The sequence below is a fragment of the Piliocolobus tephrosceles genome, chromosome 14 (genome assembly GCF_002776525.5).
Source record: "Piliocolobus tephrosceles isolate RC106 chromosome 14, ASM277652v3, whole genome shotgun sequence".
NCBI classification, from domain to species: Eukaryota; Metazoa; Chordata; class Mammalia; order Primates; family Cercopithecidae; genus Piliocolobus; species Piliocolobus tephrosceles.
In genome coordinates, this window is record NC_045447.1 from 12166494 (window position 1) to 12190127 (window position 23634).

Here is a 23634-nt window from a genome sequence, read left to right on the forward strand (position 1 = left end):
GAAGAGAAAACCAAACACCGCATGTTCTCACTCATAGGTGGGAACTGAACAATGAGCTCACTTGGACTCGGGAAGGGGAACATCACACACTGGGGCCTATCATGGGGAGGGGGGAGGGGGGAGGGATTGCATTGGGGAGTTATACCTGATATAAATGATGAATTGATGGGTGCTGACGAGTTGATGGGTGCAGCACACCAACATGGCACATGTATACATATGTAACAAACCTGCACGTTATGCACATGTACCCTAGAACTTAAAGTATAATAAAAAAAAAAAAAAAAGAAAATGAAAATGAAAAGGCAAGCTACAGACTGGGAGAAAATAGTTCATACATATCCAACAAAGGAATTGTACTTAAAATATACAAAGAACCCTTTCAACGGAATAAGACAACCCAATGAAAAGCAGGTAAAAAATTTTAACAGATGCTTCACCAAAGAAGTCATACTAATGGCAAAAAAAGCTCAAAATCATTACTTGTTAGAGAAATGCAAACTAAAATCATAAACAAATACACACCCACTACAATGGCTAAAATTGAAAGAATGACTATTTAAAGTGTTGACAAGGATGTGGAAGAACTGAGACTCTAATGCTCAGCTGCTGGGATACAAAATGATATAACCACTTGGAAAATAATTTGGCAGTTTCTTTAAAAGTTAAACATACATCTACTGTGTAATCCAACCCTTCCACTCCTAGGTATTTTTCCATAGGAAATGAATGCATATGTCCACACACAGACTTGCATATGCATGTTCACAGCAGCTTTACTTTAATAGCCCAAACTGGAAACAAGCCAAATGACCCTCAACAGGTAAACTGTCATCCAGGTGTACAACAGAGCACTACTCATTAAACAAACAAACAAGGACTATGGACATACTCAACGATATGAATGAATCTCAAGATAATTATTCTGAGAGAAAACAGCCAGACAAAGTAAAGAACTTACATAAAATTCTAGAAAATGCAACCTAGACTACAGTGACAGAAAATAAGTAGACCAACGGTTCCCCAGAAATGGGGTTGGGGGAATGAGGGCTTGTATTAGGCCATTCTTGCACTGCTAGTCTCAGGGAATACCTGAAACCAGGTAATTTATAAAGACAAGAGGTTTAACTGGCTCATGGTTCTGCAGGCTATACAGGCATGGCACAGGCATCTGCCTGGCTTCTGGGGGGCCTTAGGGAGCTTTTACTTATGGAGGAAGGTGAAGGGGGAGCAAGCATGTGACATGGCCAGAGCAGGCGCAAGAATGAGAGAATGAACGCAGGTGCCACACACTTTTAATGACCAGGTCTCTCCAGAGCTCTCTCTTGAAAGGACAGCACCCGAGGGGAATGCTAAGCCATTCATGAGAAATCTGCCCTAGTGATCCAATCACCTCCCACCAGGCCCTACTTCTACCATGGGGGGATTACATTTCAACATGAGATTCGGGGTGACAAATACCCAAGCTAAATCAGGGATGCATTGTAAAAGGGTAGGAGGAACATTTTAGGGGTGATGGGCATGTTCATTATCTTAACCGTAATGATGGTTTCCCAGGCGTTTACCTACATAGGCCAAAACTCATCAAATCATACACTCTAAGTATATGCAGTCTATTGTATGTCAATTATAAAGCTATAAAAAAAGAATCTATGCACAACAGAAACCAAACACGTACATACAATAACAGAAATGACAAAACATCTATGGGATGCTTTAAAAGTTCACTAAAAAGGACTAAAACAAGACCTAAGTATTCAAATCATGTTCCCAGATAGGAAAACTCAGTATTGCAAATATGTTGATTCCCTTCAAATCAACTTATTAACTCATTGCAATTGCACTGAGGATCAAAACATAGTATTTTGTGCAATTTGACAAGTTGAATCTAAAGTTATTTTAGAAAAAATAATATGTGGTAGTAACCAAAACATTTTTGAAAAAGAGTAGGAGAAAGGAAATAGTTCTAGCAGACATTAAAACATACTACAAAAACCTTGAAAACATGATCCGAAGTGAAAGAAGCCAAACAAAAAAGGTCACGTATTATATGATTCCATTTATATGGAATATCCAGAACAGGCAAACCCGTAGAGACAGAACACAGATTGGTGGTTGCCAGAGGATGGCAGGGAAGGGAGAATGAGGAACAACTTAATGGGTACAGGATTTCCTTTTGCGGTGATAAAAATGTTTTGGAACCAGATAGAGGTGGTGTTTGTTCCACATTATGAATGTACTAAATGCCACTAAATTGTTCACTTTAAAATGGTTAATTTTACGTTACGGGCAACTTTACCTCAGTTTTTAGAAAATCAACAATTTGCTAACTTCAAAATGATGCTATAAACCTGCGATCACTGAAACAGTGAGCTATTGTGGAAGAATAGGTTAAATTGATTAATTAAAGAGAATACGGCCTAAAAACAGTCTGGAAAATCCCTCTCTTTGGGGCCCAAGCAAACGCCACCCTACAACAAAATTTCTTCCTGCGGTCAGCAGGCTGCTTCCTAGATCATTTGAAGCCTGCAGGCCTTAAGCTATAAGCAGGATGTTACAATGTCCTCATAACGCAGCACTTTAAATTTAAGCAGAAAAGTAGCGTTGAATGCTAAGAGCATGATTTACTGTTAGTGGTATGATTTGACCTAACCGGAGTATTGTTGATGCCCCGGCCCTGGCCTGCTGCAGTGTAGCTGCTGTTATATCTACTACAACCTCTATGCACATGGGCCTCACATCCCAGCCTGAAGGGCAAAGCCCACCCAGCATTTCTGCAGACCCCCTAGGATAGGGCTTCCAGGGTCAGCCCCTCACCTGCTAGCTGGGGTCTGGCTTGGGGTCATCAGGGGTCAGAAGGAGGTGGTAATAAAGTTTATTTCTGTTTCCCCCATGTCTTGTATTCCCTGCATAAAGGCCCTATATTAAGCAAAAAGAAGCTGCTGTGGCTTTCATCTGTGGGAGAGGAAACGAGCATTCTCATCAGTGTAAAGCAGAAATCTAGGTATATGCAAAGACCTAGCATATGACAGCTGCAGCTCATCAAAACTACAGGGAGAGGACAGTGTTCGGAAAATGGCTACACAATTGGAAAAAAAAAAGTTAGACTCCACTTTACACTGCACTCCAAAATAAAACTCTGATGTTTACAAAGCCAAATCAATAAAATAGATGGTATATTAGCTGAAAATAGATGATATTTCTATTATCCTGGGGTAGGCAGGCTTTTTTGTTTCTAATTTTTTTAACTTTCTATGTAAAAATAATTTCAGATTTCAAGATCAGCTACAAAAATAATTCAAAGAATGCCTATATACCCTGTCCCCAGATTCCCTAAAATGTTAACATTACTATATTTGCTTCCCCTCTTTCTCTGTGTTTATATATGTATACACTGAATTTCTATGCATGTGTGTATATATGTGTTTTCATATCCATATGGTCATTTATATGCTGTGTCCTTTTCAGTGTAGCATATCAGCAGGCACATGACATCTACTTGTCTCATTACTGGTAATGTTAACTTGAATCACTCGCTTACAGTGGTATCTGCTTGGTTTCCCCACTTTTATTCCTTTGTAATTAATAAGTATTTTGTGGAAGATACTCTGAGACTCTGTAAATATACTGTTTCTCATAAAAATATCACCTCCTAGTTTTAGCATCTAGACTGGTCTTTTTAAAGAATTAAGACCAAACAAATAATAACAATCATAAAGAAAGAAAGAAAAAGATTGACAGATATGATGACATCAAAACAAAACTTTGATAAGAGGAACAAACGTATCAACAAAATGTGATACTATGAACAAAGTTGAAAGATTGACAGTCTGAGAGAAAAATATCTGTAACATATACAACAGGCAAAGAATCCATACACAGAATATATGAGGGAAGCCTAGAAACCAGGAAGAGAAAGCCAGCCACATGAGCCAACTACAAAAACTGGAAACCGATAGTCAAATGCAAATAGCCAAGAAACATGAAAAGATGCTCAGCCTTATTGCTAATCACAGAACTGCACATTCACAAAATGAGCTTCCAGTTTTGAAAAGTAATGAAAAGACTGACAATAAAGGGTAATGGTATGGACAAGGGTAAATAGTTATTTGGGTATACTGTTTACTGGGAGTATATATAAATTGGTAAAGCATTTTTGAAAAGCTATCTGGTATAGTAACTACTAAAATTTAAAATGCACACATCCTTTGATCCACCAGCACACACCCAGAGATATATGAATAGGAATACTCATCATCAGTATTGCTTTTCACAGACCAAAAAGAAAAATCTAAATTTTTATCAGCAGCACAGTGGTTCCTAAGTTACTCTACAGTAGGGAAACATACCAGTAGAAGAATAGAGGCTGAGTGGCACGTCATGACATGGAAAGACTTCTTACATATATAGTTAAGGGAAAAAGAAAAGGCATATTATGTACTGCATAACAATACATAATAATAACACTAAGTAACAGCCACAACACTCATGCTACTGCCAGTCACTGTTAAATACATCACAAACATTAGCTAATTTAATCCTCAACACAATTCTATGAGGAAAGTCCTAGTATTAATCCTCACTTTTGAGACAAGACAACTGAGGCACTAAGAGGTAAAGTAACTTAACCAAGGTCACCACCAAACTATAGGGCCTCTCTCTATAAATAGGTATTTGCAGGTTTGTGGGAAAAGGACTGGAGGGATACAGACCAAACTGTTAACGATAATTACCTCTGGGAAAGAGAAGGGGACAGGGCTTTATTGCTTGAATCTTTTACAATGAGAGTATATTTATACAGTATAATACTTGTGCTATTAAAACGAAACAATACTTTACAAAGACATGAACAAATGAATGACAGAAGCAAGTTGACAGATCCCCTGGATGTCTGCCTACTTCAAGAACCAGAACAGATCTTTCCTTCCAGTCTTGTCTCCCCTGCTTGGAGACATCTCATGGACTCTTTCTTTTCTTCAGTGGTCTCTACCTTTCAATAAAGCTACCAGCCACAATCCTCATCTCCAGCCATGTCTCCTCCTCCTAATTTGCATCATCCCTCATGCAAACAGCCTTTTAATACTATAAATCTGGACCATGAAAATTGAGAAAGAAGGCCCTAAAGCCTTTTGAGTCTTACAGACTTTAAGGAGTAACTAGCAAGTATTTTACAAGCACACAATAGCATACTTCCTGCCTATATATATAATATTAAGGTTGAAACCTAAATGTTTTGGAAAGATTTATGAAAGGCTTAGAAATAAACAGGTTCTTTGGCTAACTCTGGACTAACATAAAATTAAAGCAAGCCAGTACTTCCACTTCCAGGAATATGGAGTAAGTAAACTTTTCCCTAAACTTCCCAGTAAGTACAACTAAAAAACCCTGGAAATTATACCAAACAAACACAAGAAGACTCTGAAAGGTGAAAGAATATGTCTGACCAGCTAGGGATCTCATGACCCAGGGAACAACATGGTGGTGAGTTCCGTGGTTTTCTTTCTGCCTCATATATCCCAGACTTGAAGCTAAAGAAATCAGCAACCCAGAAACAGCAATAAACACAAACCAAAAAACAAAAACAACAAAAGCCTGCTTTCTCTAGTCAGGGGGCAGCCTAGCAAGAGAGAAAACGTTTAGGCAATAATTGCTCTACTCCAGCCAAACGTCACATAAAATACTGTGGCCCCACACCCACCCATGCCAACAAGGCCAGAGTAAGGATCCCAGACTTCCACATCTAAACATCTAAAAAATAATTAATACTAATTCCACACAGTCTCTTCCAGAAAACAGAAGAGGAGGGAACACTTTCCAGTTCATTTTATGAATCTGGTATTACCAAGCCAGACAAAGACAGTATACAAAAAGAAAACTACAGATCAATATCCCTCATAAACACAAACACAACATTTTTTTCTTTCTTTTTCAGACATCTGTAACAGCCAGAAAAAAATTCTTAACAATCTATTATCAAAGAGAATTCAGCAATAAATAAAAACAATTATATACCATCACCAAGTGAAATTTATTCCAGGGATGAAAGGCTGGTTTAATATTCAAAAACCAACCAATTTACTCCACCATGTTAACAAGCTAAAGGAAAAAAAAAAATCACACGATCATATCAATTGATGCAGGAAAGGCATCTGACAAAATCCAACACCTATTCATGATAAAAACCCTCAGAAAAACAGGAATGGAAAGGAACTCCCTTAACTTGATAAACAGTACCTACCAAAAAACCTTCAGCTAATATTATACTTAAGAGTGAAAGACTGGGGCCAGGGACAGTGGCTCAAGCCTGTAATCTCAGCACTTTGGGAGGCCGAGGCAGGTGGATCACAAGGTCAGAACTTTCAGAACAGCCTGGCCAACATGGTGAAATCCCATCTCTACTAAAAATACAAAAATTAGCTGGGCATGGTGGTGCATGCCTGTAATCCCAGCTACTTTGGGGGCTGAGGCAGAACTGCTTGAACCCAGAAAGTGAAGGTTGCAGTGAGCTGAGATCACACCACTCACTCCAGTTTAGGCAGCAGAGCAAGACTCAGTCTCAAAAAAAAAAAAAAAAAGTGAAAGACTGAATGTTTTCCACCTATGATCAGCAACAAGGCAAGGTCTACTCTCTCACAGGTAACATAGTGCTAGATGTTCCACCCTTTGCAATAAGGCAAGAAAAAAAAAAAGCATACAGGTGTGAAAGAAAAAAGGATGAGATTGTTGTACAGGTGGAAAATCATAAGGAATTAAAAAAAAAAAAAACTCAAAACCTAGAACTAATAATGAGTGCAGCAAGGTCATCGGATGTAAGATAAACCTATAAAAATTAACTGAATTTCTATATAACAGCAATGAACATGTGAACATCAAAATTAAAAGTACAATTCCATTTATAATTGCTCAAAATCTAAAAATAAGTATTTAGGCTTAAATCTACTAAAACATTATAGAGCTTGTTTGCTGAAAACTACAAAATGCTGGTGAAAGAAATGAAAGAAGAACTAATTAATGAAGAGACATACTATGTTCATGAATTGGAATACTCAACATAGTGGGGATGTGAATTCTCCTCAAATTGATGTGCAGATTTAACATTAATTCCCATTAAAACTCCAATAAGTTTTTTGTAAATATAGGCAACATTATTTTAAGATTTATATGGACAAATAACTGGAATAGCTAAAATCATTTTGGAAAAGGAGAATAAAGTAGAAGGAATCATTCTACCTGCTATGGTTTCAATGTATCCTCAAAAAATCCTGCTGATACTTAATCCCCATTGTAGCAGTATTGAAAAGGGGGGCCTTTAAGAGGTGATTGGATCATGAGGGCTCATTCATCAGATTAATGGATTGATTGGTTATCATGGGAGTGGAACTGGTGGCTTTATAAAAAGAGGATGGGATCTGAGCTAGCATGTTAGTACCCTCAGCCTCCTTGCCACGAGATGACCTGCACTGTCTTGGGACTCTGCTGAATCTTCACCAAGCAAGAAGGCCCTCACCAGATGTGCCTCTTGAACTTGGACTTCCCAGCCTCCAGAACTGTAAGACATAAATTTTATTTATTTATAAATTATCCAGTTTCACATATCTGTTATAAACAAAAGAAAATGGACTAATACAGTATCCAATTTCAAGACTTACCATACAGCTGCAGTAATCACTATTGGGTGGTATTGGCAGAGGGATGGACACATAGAATGAAAGTAGAAAACCACACAATAAGCTCAGCTGATTTTTGAGAAAGGTTCAAAAGCAATTCAAAAGGAAAGATTGCCTTTTCAACAAAAAATGCTAGAGCAATTACTCTTTCAAAGAGGGGAGAAGGAACTTTGAACTCAGTTCACATCTTATACAAAAATTAAGGAAAAAAATGTATCACAGACTTAAGTGTTGATGTAAAACTATAAAAGTTGTAGGAGAAAACAGGAGATATCTTCAGGATCTAGAGCTAGGCAGAGAGTTCTTAGACTTGACACCAAAGCATGATTCACAGACAGAAAAAGCAATAAATTGGACTTCACCAAAATTAAAAACATTTGCTCTGTGAAAGGCCCTGTTAAGATGAAAAGGCAAGTAAAGACTAGGAGAAAATATTTAGAAACCACATATCCAACAAAGGACTCATAGCTAGAATACACAAAGAACTCTTAAAACTCAACAGCAAAAAACCAAACAATCCAATTAGAAGATGAGTAAAAGGCATGAAGAAATATTCATCGAAGACATACAGATGGCAAATAAGCACATGAAAAGATGTTCAACATCATTCATTAACCACTAGGGAAATTCAATGTGAAACCAAATGAATTATCACTACACACCCGTCAGAATGACTAAAACAAAAAAAATATTGACAATAACAAATGCTGGAAAAGATGGAGAGAAACTGGATCCTCTATGTATTCATTACAGCTACCCAAAAAAGTAGTTTAACATTTTGTTTAAAAACAAAACGTGCAACTACCACATGACCTAGCAAAGGCATTCCTGGATATTTATCCCAGAGGAATAAAAATACAGGCACACAAAAACCTTCATGTGAGTATAGCAACTTTATTCATAATAGCGCCAGAATGAAAACAACCAAGATGTCCTTAAATGGGTAAATGATCAAACAAATTGTGGGATATCCATACCATGGAATACTATTTATCAGTAAAAAGAAATAAACCATTAACCCACACAATAGACTCTCTGCATGAATCTCAGGAGAATTATGCTGAGTTTTTTTTTTTAAGCCAATTCCAAAAGGTGACATACTATATAATTCCATTTATATAAGATTCTTGAAATGCCAGAATTATAGAAATGGAGAACAGATTAGTGGCTATCAAGGGTGAAGAAGAAGGTGGTAGTAGAAGGGAAGTGAGTATAGCTATAAAAGGCCAACATGGAAGATCCTTATGGTGATAGAAATTGTATTATGGCAAGTTTTTTCTATATTTTATGATGCTTTGATATCCTGAGGCCTTGCAGAAGCAGGGAGGGACTGCCCCTCCCAGGTGAATGACTTGCTCGTGTGCATACCTTGGATATGCAGAGCAACCAATGCTGAGTTCTTATCTCCATCTGCCTGCTTTCATGGGCTCTTGCAGTCCAGGACACGATTCCCCAGGGACAGGTACCTGACATAGAGGGACTCACCCATGTACCCCAGAACCTGCCAAAATTATTCAAACTTAATCAGTTCTAAGTGTTCTCACCCTGCTTGACACTGCCCTTCCTGGCTCGTTTCTCCCTGGCTCCCTGTGCTTCCTGACACACCCCGCACTTCCCCACCAGCACTTCCCCACCTGCACTTTCCCAGGTGGCCCTACAGGGTGTGGCCTGTCTGCTCCTCCTGGGAACTGTGAGTAATAATCTTTCCAGTGGCGATCCTCTCCTAATTTATTGGCCACATCATATCTGAATAAAAACAAAAACCTGGGTACATTTTAAAACAAATGTTCTGTATCTTGACTGTATTAATGTTAGTATCGTGGTTGTGGCATTGTACTAGTCTGCAAGATGTTACCACTCGGGGTAAACAGGATCTCTCTCTAGTACTTCTTACACCCGCATGTGAGTCTACCATTCTCTCAAAATAAAAAGTTTAACTCAAAAAAAAAAGAAAAATTAAAGCAAGCGCCTCATCTTTTTTCATCAATCCAATTAATTGGTGTTTCATTGTTAGGAGGCTTTTTAAATAGGGAATTAGGAACAGAAGGAAGTACCAGAACACTGCCTGTTCCCTACCACTTTCCAAATGAATCAACTACGGAACAAGTCATTAGTGGGAACTTTGGGTCAAAACAAAAAATTCACGGTTGGCAGGGAAGGGAAGCCTAGAAGAAAAGACCAGCTCCTCTGCAACCAGGTGCTTTAGGCCACTATTTCTAATGGGATCACCTAACGACAGCTGATGTTTGCCTCCTGCACACCTCCTGGATGCCAAGCACTGTGCTAAGTGTGCCACGTGCATCCTCTCAGACCGCAGCTCTGCTCCCTTGGGGCCAGGGTGTGGCAGGACAAAGGGGAACGTGGAGGGAAGGACCTTAAAAGAGGTTTGCTAATCCAGGCCACAGGGAACAAAGGCCCAGGGCTAGTTACAAAACCACCTTCTGTATTTTCAGTAAATCTCAGCTTAATGTATTTTCTAACAAAACAAAAAGGAGGAACACCTGGTGCCTTTTATCAAAACAAGCTCTGGTTCTGAACATAAACCAATCTGTGTGGCAGGACTCAAAGTCTGTGGTTATTTCTGCAGTTAGTAGCCCCACGATAGCAAAGCTCTGTGCTCAGGAAGCCAGGACAGCGAGAACAAGCTGCCGCCCTTGTTTCCTCATTCGCTTCATGGAGGCAGAGTTCCAGGAGGGGCAACTGCCTGAGGCTTTGGGCTGCCGCTGTCCTCCAGCCCATGGGGAAAGAGGGCAATTTTCCTGCCCCCTGAAAAGCCCCCCACCACAGCTTTGGCTTTCTGAAAATCCATGTGACAGCTGTGCTCAGACGGGATATGCCAATGTCCCACATTTTCACTTGATATCTGCCATATGTTTTTAACAAGATATAGTTTCCATCTTCACATGCTTTTCATAATGTGATTTTTAAAAATTCCTTGAGCACTATATAAAAATGCAAGCTTGTTTGAACTTGTATCACCATTGAGATTCTTCTTCCTTCTCTTACTTTAGTAAGTAAAAGAATAGGACCTCGTTTGGAGGTTTGAGATTTTAAACTTATCCCTCCCTATGTTCCCTATACCCAGCCCACTGGCCCACAGAGAAGCTGACTTCTCCTAGGATCCCCATAGTCCCTCACATTTGCGTTCGAGCATTTGAAACTCCAATTATTCAGAAAATTCCTATTACATTTTGGGCATATATAAATTATAAAGGTCCAGTTGTTTTTTAAAAAAGGTTCTTTTGTCTAATTAGTTTCAGAAATAGTGTTGAGAGAAAGAGACATAGGGGGAGGGGGGAGCAGCAAAAAAGGGGAAGTAGAGACTTTCAGGGCAGCTGGCCCATGTGCTGTCCGCACAGGCCGAGCCCAAGGCTGGCTTCCCAGCACGCAGGGGCAGGACGGGGCAAAGGCTAAAGAAACATGACCCGGTGCCCCTCTCTGACTGGGCTCTGGATCTCAACTCCTCTGCCCCCTCATGGGCCCTGCTTCATCAGCCAGTCCCTCTCCTATGTCTACACCCCTCCCTTTCTGTTGGTTCCTTCTTATCAGCAACTAGACACACTGAACACTTCCTACCTTTAACAAAGGGAGAAAACGCTCCTGGGGTCATGGCATCCTCTAGCTCCCGCTATGCCCTGGCCTCTCCTCTTCAAACGTCATCTGCACTCTCAACCTCTACTTGGCACCTCCCACTTACCTTGCAGGTCCACTCTATCCTTGCTTCTGAGCTTGCCACCAAGTTCACAACCATCTCCTTGCATTAAACCCAATGGACACCCTTCAGGCTCCTTTCACTTTGGCAACTTTGAAAATTACTCACCACACTTACAGAAATACACTTTTCCTCTTAGTTTTCTTTAATTTTCCACCTACCTCTCTGGATGCTCAGGCTTAGTCCCTTTTTGACTGCCTCCTCCTCTGCCCATCATTCACCAGTGACCCTCCATGGCAGTGGAGTCTGAAATGGCACAACCTCTCTTCTAGTCCCACAACCCTCCCTAGACAAGCCCAGTTATGCCCACAGTCCTTGCTATATGAGGATGGTGCCCAGACCCTTCTCCAGACCTTCGGTCCTAGGGCTCCGCTAGAGTCATACAAGCAGCTCAAACTCAAGGTGTTCAAAACTGACCCAAGAGTCTCCCTCCTGCCTCCACCCGACCTGGCTATCTCCATTCCTGTCCCAGCAGAGAACACCAGCATCTACCCATGGCCAGCAAGACACCCTGTGGCACTCTCATCCTTCCCTTTCCTCCCCACTCCCCCGACTCCCAACATTCAACCCATTCTTGCCATCAAAGAATATACGTATTTGGGTTCCCATGTCCCAAGTTCCCACAGCCCCAGGATCCATGTACCGCTTCACATGTCCACTGTCAATAGCCTGGCACAGGCTCTAGCTCTCACTCTGCACAAATTCACAGCCTCCATACACGCCCACCTGCCTCACTGCTTATCCTCCCCCAGACTGTTTTCCGTACCAACCAAGTGATCTTCGGAAAACACGAATCTGGCTAAGAGCCTGTTTTTTCTTAAAATCTCCCAATCACTCCCACCACCCTCAGAATAATAGCAAACTCCTTAGCGGCTATGATCTGGTCTCACCCACTTGCCCATCCTCGTCTCTCACCTCTCACTTGATGGAGCCCGGCCTTCTCAGAATACTGGATTTCCAGTGCCTTGGACAATAGCTAAGTGGCCAATAAACATTTGTGAAATCAATGAGCAAATAAATGAATGAGCAACGGTCAGAAAAAGTTTCACTAAGGGGCTATGTAACCTGGGTTTTAAGGATGAGAAAAATTTTATTTAAAAGTTGGGGGGCTGGGTACAGGCATTTCAGAAATATGAAGAAGGTTTAAAGGTACAATGGTACAAAGTTCCTGCTTATTCTGGATGTGAGAAAGTGAGCCGTTCAATGGGGCTGGAGAAAGGATGAGTAGAAGGAAGTGAAACTGTCAGATACACTGAAATCATGAAAGCCAAATCAAAGAATTTGGATTTTTATCCTATATGTGGTTATCAGAGAGACCTCCTGGGGAGTGGCTCCTTGCCTGCCATTGAAACCTATGCTTATTATCATCAGGCCTTTGCTCTTCGAGATATGCCCGAGGGTGGAAAGCACCTTCAGGCAGGAACTCTGATGCGGGGCCCTCCAGGGGACTGAGGCCCACTAAAGCTTGGGAATCCCTTACCTGGACTTTCAGAAAGAGTCACGGAGCCTGAGGTTGATCTGTCACTTCAGGGTTACTTTGCCAGGAAAGACTCCTGTGTGTTGGGTGGGATTTCTCAAGAAGAGAATGGAGGAGGTCTTAAATTGGAGTGAGGAAAAAGAATAAAATATCTCCTAGTCTCTCTGAGACCAGGATGTAGTTTAGCCTGGCAGCTCGCAACGCGTTTCTGAGGTAGGCAAGATGAAGTCAGCCAACAGCAAAACACAGAGGGCTGGCTAGGAAGAGGTCTGAGCATGGACCTGGACCCCCACCACAGCTGTCAAGATCCTCTGAGTTTTAATATCTCACTCCCATTATCCCCCAAAGTCCCAGAAAGTTCTCAATAAAAGTAAGTTTGGTCTCAGCTGTTCTATGGGAAGCCATGTGCTACGTTTTCAATGTGCCCCCAGTGTTTACGTGCTAGAGACTTTATCCCCCATGCAACAGTGTTGAGAGATGGGACCTGTAAGAAGTGATTAGGTCCTGAGGGTTCTGTCCTCACGAGTAGATTAACAGTCTTATCCCGGGAGTGGGTTCCTGATTAAAGGATGTGTGTGGTCCCCTCCTGCTCACTCTCCCTTTCTTGCCCCTCCGCCTTCTACCATGGGATGATGCAGCAATGAGGCCCTTGCCAGATTCAGGCCCTTCACCTTAGATTTCCCAGCCTCCAGACCTGTAAGAAATAAATCCTGCTCTTTATAAACTACTCAGTCTTAGGGATTGTGTTATAGCAGCACAAATGGACTAAGACACCATGGAGGGTCACAGAGGAGGGGGAGACGCAGGGAGAGCAGCGTCCAACCCCTGCACAGGCCAAAAAGTCCAGAGCAGCACCTGCCAGGTGGGCAGGGAGCTGAACCCAGCCATGGGACAACCTTGCAGATGTCACCAACTAAAAAGGAGCCATGTGGTGGCAGGTGAGAAAGCTGGCGCTGAAGAACGGTGAGCATCTTCGAGGTGGTCTCCTGGGAAAGGGTCCAACACCTAGCAGGCTTCCAGGTATGGAAGGAAGGGAATGATCCGTGATTTTTAGAAGTAGGATGCAAGGGGTTCATGCTGTCAGAATTATCTGGAAAGCTAGATCTGAAAGATAAATCATCTATAAGGACTTCCCTTCAAAGCACTTACCCCCAATTTCATCTTTTATTTATTTACAACCATCATTGCCTGTCTTCCTCTCCAGACTGCGTGCTTCATGAAGGCAGAGCTGTGTGTGTTTTGCTCATCGCTGTTTCCCCAGCTCATAGCTGGCACATAGTAGGTACTCAAAAAATGGGGTGGACAGATAAACAATGTAAAATTAAAATGTTCTGGAGTGTTTGATTTGTCTCACTTTCTCTATGTTGCTAACTTTCTTTTTTTTTTTTTTAACCAAGAAAAGTATATTTTCAAGGAAAGGAATACATGTCCTTTATGGAGAAAGAGTCATCTCATAAATATAGTGTTGCAGCTTCAGTCTCTGAGTTGTAGGCATTTATTTATTCATTTATTTATTTATGTAGAGACAGAGTCTCACTCTATTGCCCGGGCTGGAGCGCAGTGGCGCAATCTTGGCTCACTGCAACCTCCGCCTTCTGGGTTCAGTCGACTGTCCTGCCTCAGTCTCATGAGTAGCTGGGATTACAGGCACGTACCACCATGCCCAGCTAATTTTTTTGTATTTTTAGTAGAGATGGGGTTTCACCAGGTTCGCCAGACTGGTCTTGAACTCCTGACCTCAAGTGATCTGCTCACCTCGGCCTCCCAAAGTGCAGGGATTACAGGCATGAGCCACCACGCCTGGCCATAAGCATTTACTTAGAAAGGCAAAGGAATGTGGGTGAAAGGTAAAATGTATATTGTTGGAAACACACCCAACAATGATTCTCAGTAATGTCTAGCTTAATGCCCCGCAGACACTGCAACATCCCAGAGTGGCTTATAAATCAAAGGTTACATTCTGCATACAGGCATTGTAGCACGAAGTGCTTCTTACAGCATTACAATTCTTTGAAAACTGACCATCCACACAGGATAAAACCGCATGCACTATCTTTGGCAAACACTAGTCATCTATGACATATAGTCACTACTCCGGGCACGTGGCATCACAAAGACGCACGAGACTCACCCCAACTCTGACTGCAAGGGGAGAGAAGCACCAGTCACTCCCAGATAGTGTGGGTGCAGAACAGAAAAGGGAGGCTCTTTCAGAGAGGACTGCAGACATCAGAACAATAAATTGAGAAGTTTACATTATAATCCCCAGCCCCCTAGCCTAAGAAGGCTCCCCTGACCCAGAGAGAAGGGAAGTTATTGAATTAAATTTTTATAAATGAACATTTGGCACCTTTTACCTCGAGCAGCGATGGGGCCTAAACTCATTTTAAAGCAGTTGTGCTACTCAGGGTCACCAGTCCATCTGGTGCCTAACTCGCAGGGCTACATGGTAGCAGTACTTAACGGGCTCTGTGTGCAGGGAGAAATAATCCTACAGCAGCTACAACAGACAGAGAGGTCTTGGCCCAATCCGCAGCAGGGCTTCCTCATCTGCTGGAGTTCTGTCTAAGCATCTCTGCAGCCTAGCCACCACAGAGCGCCTTGCACTTTGGTTTGGATGTTGACTTAATATGAAACTCCAGATAAAAGGAATGAGAAGTCTCTCTTCTCACCATGCCCTCCCCGCCTTCCTTGAACTTGGGGCCAGACCTCTGGGGAACGAGACGCTTGTCTGCACACAGTCCAGAGGCCAGCACCAAGAGGGGACTCCCACCTCTCTCCCTGTTAGGGCTTTCAGAGGGAGCCCGAGCAGTCTCTACCTCGGCCGTGCAGAGCTGGGTAATTACCGGGCGGATGAGCTCAAGCCCCTTGCCCTGCTCACCTCCCACTAAAATGCACGGCACAGCACAATCATGAAATGTGCTTATTAATTTTACTCATTTGACACTGCGCTCTTCTGCCCTGAGCTAGATGTTAGGAGAAAATGATAGGGATAGATTCTGCTCCTGTCAGACTTACCAAGACTTCCAGAAAACCAAACTATCAAAGGCCATCTGCCACCCACTAGCCAAGCAAGCAGGATGACCCTAAAGGTACAAACAGAATGCTAAAGATACAGATCAACAAAAGAGGACATGGAAAGATGGGGAGACCCCTGCCCTGGGCTCAAGCTCCCTGCGAGCCCTCCTAGGAGAGTGACCCCTGAGCCCGTCCTCTCCCACAGTAGGAACTCCCAGTCCCTGCCTTGATTCATGACTTGCTGCTTCTTCCCTAATTCATCAAAAGACACTTTGGCTTCTCAAATCAGGAACATTTTTATTAGCTTCCCCCAGAGTTTCGTGGCACAAAGCCATACCTGATGATTCTATTTTATGGAAAGTTATACATTCAAATCATGCTTTGAAGTCAAGCAGCAGGTAAGACTCAAATGTTTGTCAGAAAAGATTCCTTCACTTTTTCACTTTTAAAATGTTTATGAGCTTTCAAACAGGTGGAAAGGGATGTGTAGCATTTGGACAGGCTCCTCCTTCCTTACCCAGGACCCAGCACTGGCTGACCCAGTACAGATCTGCCTTGACCACTGCAGTTCTCAAAGGGGGCTGATTCTGCCCAGCCAGCCCCTGCTCCTGGAGACATCTGGCTATGTCTGGAGACATTCTGGGTTGTCACCACTGGGGGAGGAGGGACAGGTGCTACTGGTATTCACTAAGGAGAGGCCAGGAATGCTGCTTAACATCCTATGAAGCACAGGATAGCACAAAGAATTATCTGATTGTCTTGCCCAAAATGTCAACAGTGCCGAAGTTGGGAAACGCTGCCTTGGGGCATCTTCTGCTGGGCCAGGCATCGTATCCTCCTCACTGGAGGACATCAGACACTATTCTAATTGCTGTGGGAGGTTTTCAGTGTTGGCTAATGAGATTCGTGTTCTTTCACTCTTATGTATTCTTGGTGCACATTTTCAGTGAATAAGCACAAAACGTCACAAAGTGAGGAAAGTAAACCTAAGACCACCTTAGAGTCTCAGAACACATGAAAATATCCACTGTTAATTAAACCCTCGTAACGTTCCTCTGTACTTTGTAATCAGAATTTTACAATTGAAGCAGAAGTTACCTACTGAAACAACAAAATAACCAGTTCCAATCATCAGGACTACTGAACACCTGCACAGATGTCTGCGGAAAAGCAACGAAAGTTCTCCAATAAATTGTGGTGGTGTGCTCAGCCACAGCGCTGGACTTGGAGGGAGTCTGGTCCTGATGATTCACCGTATCCAAAGACCGGGACTCTGTTACTTCATTTCTCAGATCTTGGGTTCTCCTAATCAGCAAAGAGGCGATACAGCTACTTGCCCTCCCAGCCTTCCAAAAGCCCATGAGAGCTAAATGAGTTCACAGGTAGGAAATGTTTTAAACTGTAAAAAGCCACACAGATGTAGGACCACAGATGTAGGACAATGCCTTTACAATATTTACACATGCATGACAATACATGAAAACCACCAGGAGTCGTTCATAGATTCTGGATCCTTTTCATGAAATGTCACAACCAGAAGTTGAAAATCAATGAATCTAACTCCTTAATCTTACTGAAGGTGAAAATGACCATCATAGAGGTGGTCAAGGCCAGGAAATGGCCCAGATGGGCTCAGGTCTTCTAACGCCCAAACCAGGATGCTCTCTAGATCCTCCCTTGATTAAGTTCCTAGAGGGAAAAAGCACATCTTACACGCAAGGGTCAGAGGGTCTTGGACACAGGAGATAAATACTTGTAGAATCAGTGAGCAAAATGTACAAACTAGTATCTTGACTTACTACGTCATAGCCTGTCGGGGCTCGGTTCCGAGAAGCCACCACCCCGACTCCTGTGATGGGATCCATTGACGTTTCTGGCAAGGCTTCTGAGAGGTCTTTGACTTCAGGCATGGTGGACTGGTCCTGGTTCAGCAAAGGAAAAAGAAAGCACAAAATTCAAACATAGCATTTACGTGAATAATATAAAGTCTCAAACAGACAGAACCAGAATCTTGGGGCAAATACCCTGAGGTTCACATACCTGAACTATTTGAATGAGTCCTGACCCTATGTGACCCTTTCCCTAGGTCAAGAATTCAAATCACCTCTGGTCCCCACTCTCCTCAAGTTAGCTTTGAACACTGAGCTAACATGAGAGCTTGTCTCTACTCTCAGGAGGTAAGTTTTACTCAAACCCAAGAGCACATCATTCTTAACTCCGCCACCCAGCTGCTTGATTTCTGAACACATACCAGCACCTGCTCTGAAGACACGTCAGACATGGCTAAGCCTAACAACACCTTTCCTCTCTCTCCCTTGCGATCTCTCCTATGGAGGCCTAGACTTCCAAACCCACAGCCAAGGTTAGGCCTTCAGCAGGCACAGCTTTGCAAAGAAGCAAAGAATGTTGTAAACATAGAAATAAGAGTTCTGGGCTTGGGTGAAGGAATGGTGTTGGACTCCCGGCTCCATGACTGACTAGCTGGTGACTTTGAGTAAGCAATTTAACCTCATGGACCCTTCATTTTCTCAGCTATAAAATGAGGTCATGATACTGACCCTTGCAGAGCTGCTGTGAGGACCAAGAGAGTCAAAGAGAGTAGATGTAAACGAAAGGTCTGGAGAGGTCCCTGGTACACAGTAGGCGCTCAAAAAAGCACATTAAGACTGGTGGGGTGTGGGACATACAAGTCCAGGTAACTGGTCAGAAATGTGATAGGCATCACTCCCTAGGGGACTGGCAGATCCCTTTGTTGTGTTTTACCCTCGGGTCACGTGGGCACTTACTCAAAGCCAAATAGTAACAATGATCATAATTCTTGCTGGGCACTTTGAGAGAAAGGGAGGGAAAATGGAATTATTATTCTGCTGCTGACTGCCTCTTGATGTGAACAGAGAAGACAGGTAGAATATAGAGAGCACTGGGTCTGGGCAGCTGGAGTGGCAGTGCACCAGAAAGCAAATAAGAGAGACAACACCATATGTAAATGAACCTAAGTACTTTTAAAATGACAAGCAGGGAAAAAGAGCAAGTCAAATTCCACCTCCTTCTGCAGCAATTAAACTCCACTGGCTGTAGGTCTGCCAGATCTCTCAAGGCTGGTTACTGCTTCTAACACAAACCAAACACCCTACCTCACTAAGCAGGCAGGAGGAATATTCTTGCTTCTAGCCTAGAATTAGAAAAGGCAGAGGCCATTAAAAATGACTGCAGCCTCCTAAATAGGAACAATCAAAATGCCGTATGCAAGTCTCCCATGAAGTCAGTGGAACCCACAAAAAGCTCCGGAAACAGACTTGTCAGTGCAATGGAGCTGAGTCCTCAATCAAGGCTAGGAAGTGCCTGGCACAGCTGCAGTCTCCTCTTCTGTTTACAACAAAAGCTTAACAAAGTTATGCTTTACCTAATTCTTCTGAAAATAAGCTTCTAAACAGCCAGGGCAGGGGGTATCACACTGCATCACTGTATCATTTTCTATTTTCAAGTTTCATATACCAGGCAGGTTTATCTGCATAAAACACAGGGCTTAGTGCTTCCTGCACACAGTAGGCATTAAGTAAATATTTATTGAATGAATACACATGCATGTCCCCAATAAAGGTTTAGAATTAAATATCTGCACCTGCAGATCCAGAGCAGGCACTGATCAAAAGGGCTCAGTACTTGAAAAATCCCGTAGTATTGGTAACATGAAAATAACATTGCTGCAGTTTGCAAAATATTGGTACCTGCTGTTGGTTACCAAGAATGCTTTGCAATTAACAACTCATTAACAGAATGTACGAATTCTGCCAGTGCTAAAATATCACGCTGTGAATTTAATAAAGAACATGTGAGGTAAGTTTTTTTTTTTTTTTTTTTTTTAAGATAGTATGGACTCTACTATCAGAGAGAGAGAAAAGAAAGGGACAAAGAAAAATGAGGAGAGAGGGAAGTGGGGTAAACATGAATAAGCAATATCTTATTTGCTGGTGGATTCATTGCCACAACCCCTGGTCACATCGTACCTCCCCGGTACGATGATGACAATGGCCCTCTGCCTGGAGCCCGCTCTCAACAGCAGGAGGGAGGGTCACCAGGCCCTGGAAGAAGCCATGCTGCTCCCACAATGCCCTGCGGCGGCCCAGGAGAAGGTTCAAAGATGGCTGCGGACGGCCCCCGGCTGAGGCAGACAAAGGAGGTGGGCCTGGCTTGCCAAAGAGCCCCGCAGAGCTGCTCGCAGAGCTGCTAGCAGAGCATCTTCAACGCCCGCAGTTCTCTCTCCTTCCCCCCAGCTGCTGTGCCCCGGACGAAGGCGGCCTTTGTGAAATATGGACAAATGGCTCCGGGCCGCGCGCGCTGCGGCCGACTCATGGAGGAAGCGCCATCACCAACCAAGGCAGCTTTTAATGAGAAACGCCCAAGATATCCATGGCAGGGGCCATCATTCAAAGCCGCTTGACCTGAATTACATATTTTCTGACTGCAAATTACTCTTAAAGGCGTCTCTACCGGCACTTCAATTGGCCTTCCTAACAAAAGGCCATTTATTAACTAGTGCTCCACGTTTCCCAGGCCGCGGAGCCTCAAGCCAGGAAGGATGGCCCCGCGGCTGAGGACTCGAGGAGGCCATTCATGCGGGCCCTCTCACATCAAATCCTGAGGCCTACTTGCAACAACCCCAGGTTGTATCAACAGCTCCTCATCCAGCATCCATCTGTATCTCAGTCCAAACTGCCCACAAAACACACTAACAGGTCTGTAGCATTTGGACAGTGCTTTGCAGCTCTCAAGAAGCTTTCTCAGGCTCCTTCCCAGTTGAAGCTCACATCAAACCTGGTAGGTGGCTGGGTCACCTCCCAGGAGTGGCACGGCTGGTCTTCCTCCCTGGGTCTGGTCTGTTTATCATTGTACTAGGCAGAAAGGCATCCAATTGAGAAAGCAGTTTCAACACTAATTATATTTTAAAATGCCAAAGCTTTTCTTTCTCTAGCCACAGCTCAATAAGTCAAGCAAGGGGGAAAAAGTACAGAAGGATAAAAGTAGCATGGGATTAATTTTCCTCGCACCTCAGTTTCAAGATTCAACATTCCCCTCATAAATAATTTACAACAATAAAAATGAGCTAAGGCCATGTTTGTGTAGGATGGAGGTAAATTTAGGCCTAATGAGGGAGATCCGAGCACTGCACAGGAGGGAATAGGTTGATCTATGGCACAGTGGGAGCAGGATCAACAGCCCACAGGGGCTCCATATCCAACTGGAAGTTGCAGGGCCAATCGGGAGGAGGGGGAAGCAAGATGGGGAAACTTGTGCCATCCCAGCTGTGGCTGCAAGGAAGGTCTCTATAGGGAACCTCCAAAGTTGACCCAGTGTTTTGGATGACAAGACAAATGTTGAGATTTTGCAGAACTATAGGATTGGGCCAATCTAAGTCTATTCTCGATACATGCTGGGTAAGGAATAAAGGTGGTGGGATGCCAGGGACTCAAACTGGACCTTGAGCAGGTCCTCTTACTTTCACCTCGAAGGTCCCAGACGGTTCCATTCTGACCTCTCCCCTGAGCAGGCATACAGCCTCTGCAAGATCATTTCCAAGGCTGGGGACTGCAGAGCCTCGGTTCAGGCAGTGTTGTCTGCTCCTGAGAGGCTTCCTCTGCAAGGCAGGAGAGTAGCGTGTGTGTGTGTGTGTGCGCGCACATATACATACACGTATGCACATGTGCCCACATGTGTACTGAATGGGAAAGCTGGGGAGGGTTAAGGTGAAGTGTTTTCTAAGCCAAGAGGATTTTTTCCACCATGCCATACACGGAGAGCACCATACAAACCACACAACAAAGCCAGGCGCAAGTTTGCTTCCAGCTTCCGCCTGCAGTGCTGCAGATAGCGCTTGGGGAGGCCCCAGCTCCCGGCATTGCAGCACCTAGCACAAGACTGTCATCCCAGGTTCACGGAGAAATGAACTTTAACTATAAAGACCCTTCATACAGACGGCACACTGCTCCCTTGTAGCTGATCAAAGAATTACTACAACAGTGTGCTTAATCCCTGAAAGTCAGCAGTGCTGGGCTTAACTGATGCTGAACATTGTTTCGGAATCAAAGGCGTGCCTCCCGGCCCCAGTCTGGGAGAAAACTGAGCTACTGTATCACAGCTGAAAACTCAGGGGAACTTTGATATCATCTCTGTTTAATTTCCACGGCCCTCCTGAGCCTGGGGTTTATCTCGTTTTATCAACTCCTGTACTGAAATCAAAACGCAACTAACAAAGCTCAGACCTCTCTCCACTGAGGCCCTTCCAGCCGGCGGGGTGTGGGCTGAGGAGTTTAAAGTGCTTTCAGGGAGCAACAACTGCAGGGGGCAGGGGGCGCTGCCTTCAAAGGAGGTGCTGTGGGCAGTGGGCCCACGTTCCAGCCTCCCGCCATCTCGGCCTCCTGCCGTGGTGAGGCCGGCTCAGAAGTGGCGCCAGCGAGCGCTGCTGGTCAGGGCTGAAGGCATGACTGGCATACAACTTTTGAGGAGAGTAATTTCAAAGTATTAAAGGGGGGCAGGCTAAATTGGGCTACTGTAATTGAAATGACAAAAACCGTGGCTTAATTGCATCCCTACAGAAGGGCAAACTTGTGATCAGCTTGCTTGAAATCCAAAGTCAAGGGCACCAAAGACAAAAACTGCCTGCTCACATCTACCAGCTTCCAGGGCTGAGGAAGGGAAAAGAATAAATATTTCATTCGCCGTGGGAAACGCCGCAAGAGCAGGTGGCTGCTGGAAATGGGTTGTCCCCCAGTAAAAGCTGCTGCTCTGGCCTTCATAGAGAGGGTCTTTGCCTGTCTCCCAGCGGCAGCAATGGTCTGTAAGAATCCATGCCCACCTCTGGTGCCCCAGGATTACTGACACCTTTCTGCTGGCAAATTGCAAGCAAGGGTCAGAAGGACAGGCAAGCGACTGCCTGTCCCCAAGGAGGGAACCTGTGGCCAGGCCTCACCAATGCACACCACACACACAAACCCAACCACCTCCTTACAGAAAGGTGCAGAGACCTACCTCCTCAGAAGGCTGAGAGCTGGGGCCAGTGTCCATGCCGTGCCCAGTTAAATGGGCAGCTGGCTTTGGGGTCACCTGTGGGGGACAGTGCACAGACTTGAGAGGCTGTCACTGTGGAGCTTCAGGATGGCATCCTGACACCTTCTGAACTTTAGACAGATTACCTGTTGACCAGTCAGCGTCAAATCACTCTGACAAATGCTGCTGGACATAGTCAGGTGGCAACAAGTCACTGGCTGCTAAAAGGACTGCTAAGTTGTTGGGCAACTAAGGTAAATATTTTTCTAAGCTCTCCTAGATCGCAAATAATTTTCCAGCTAGGGAACTAACAATTGTGAGCACTTCCTCTTCCCTGCAACAGAAGAATCCAGTGTATGCACATGTCTATTCAATCTGCCCTATGCTTAGATTTCTATTAACCATTTGATCACCAAACATAGATTTTGCATAAACCACATGAGGCAGGACTAGGGTTCAGATTGCTGCAACCCTTAAGGTGCAATGGTAGGTTCCAGGATTCACTTTCCAAAAATAAATCCAGGATCAAGTTCTATAGCACTGTCCTGGCCAAAGCCCTGCCCCTCACAGGCCTGACTCTGCGCAAACCAGGGAACATCGCTCGAGGGTAGGGCATTCTCTAGTACACTGTGGGTACCACCTGCTTGCCCATGATTACTGCAAATGAGGGTAGTCCATGTCCACTCCCCAGGTCTTGCTGGATAGTGTCATATTGT

At 43.8% G+C, this 23634-nt stretch overlaps 1 protein-coding gene across 2 annotated transcripts in view; it reads right to left on the bottom strand.

Moving 5' to 3' along the window:
• The window catches only part of MVB12B (multivesicular body subunit 12B), a 171368-nt gene extending 148188 nt beyond the window's left edge, over positions 1 to 23180 (bottom strand). The window contains exons 1-2 of one of the 2 annotated variants that reach the window (XR_004228447.1): positions 22901 to 23180; positions 17674 to 17796 (exon numbers count right to left, since the gene is read on the bottom strand). Coding sequence is in view for 1 of the 2 variants with exons in the window: in XM_031934012.1 (XP_031789872.1) it covers positions 17674 to 17796; positions 22901 to 22936 (159 nt within the window). In the remaining variant the exon portion in view is untranslated. The remainder of the gene's footprint in view (positions 1 to 17673; positions 17797 to 22900) is intronic. The other variant, XM_031934012.1, reaches the window with a different exon arrangement.
• Between the last annotated feature and the right edge of the window lie 454 nt (positions 23181 to 23634).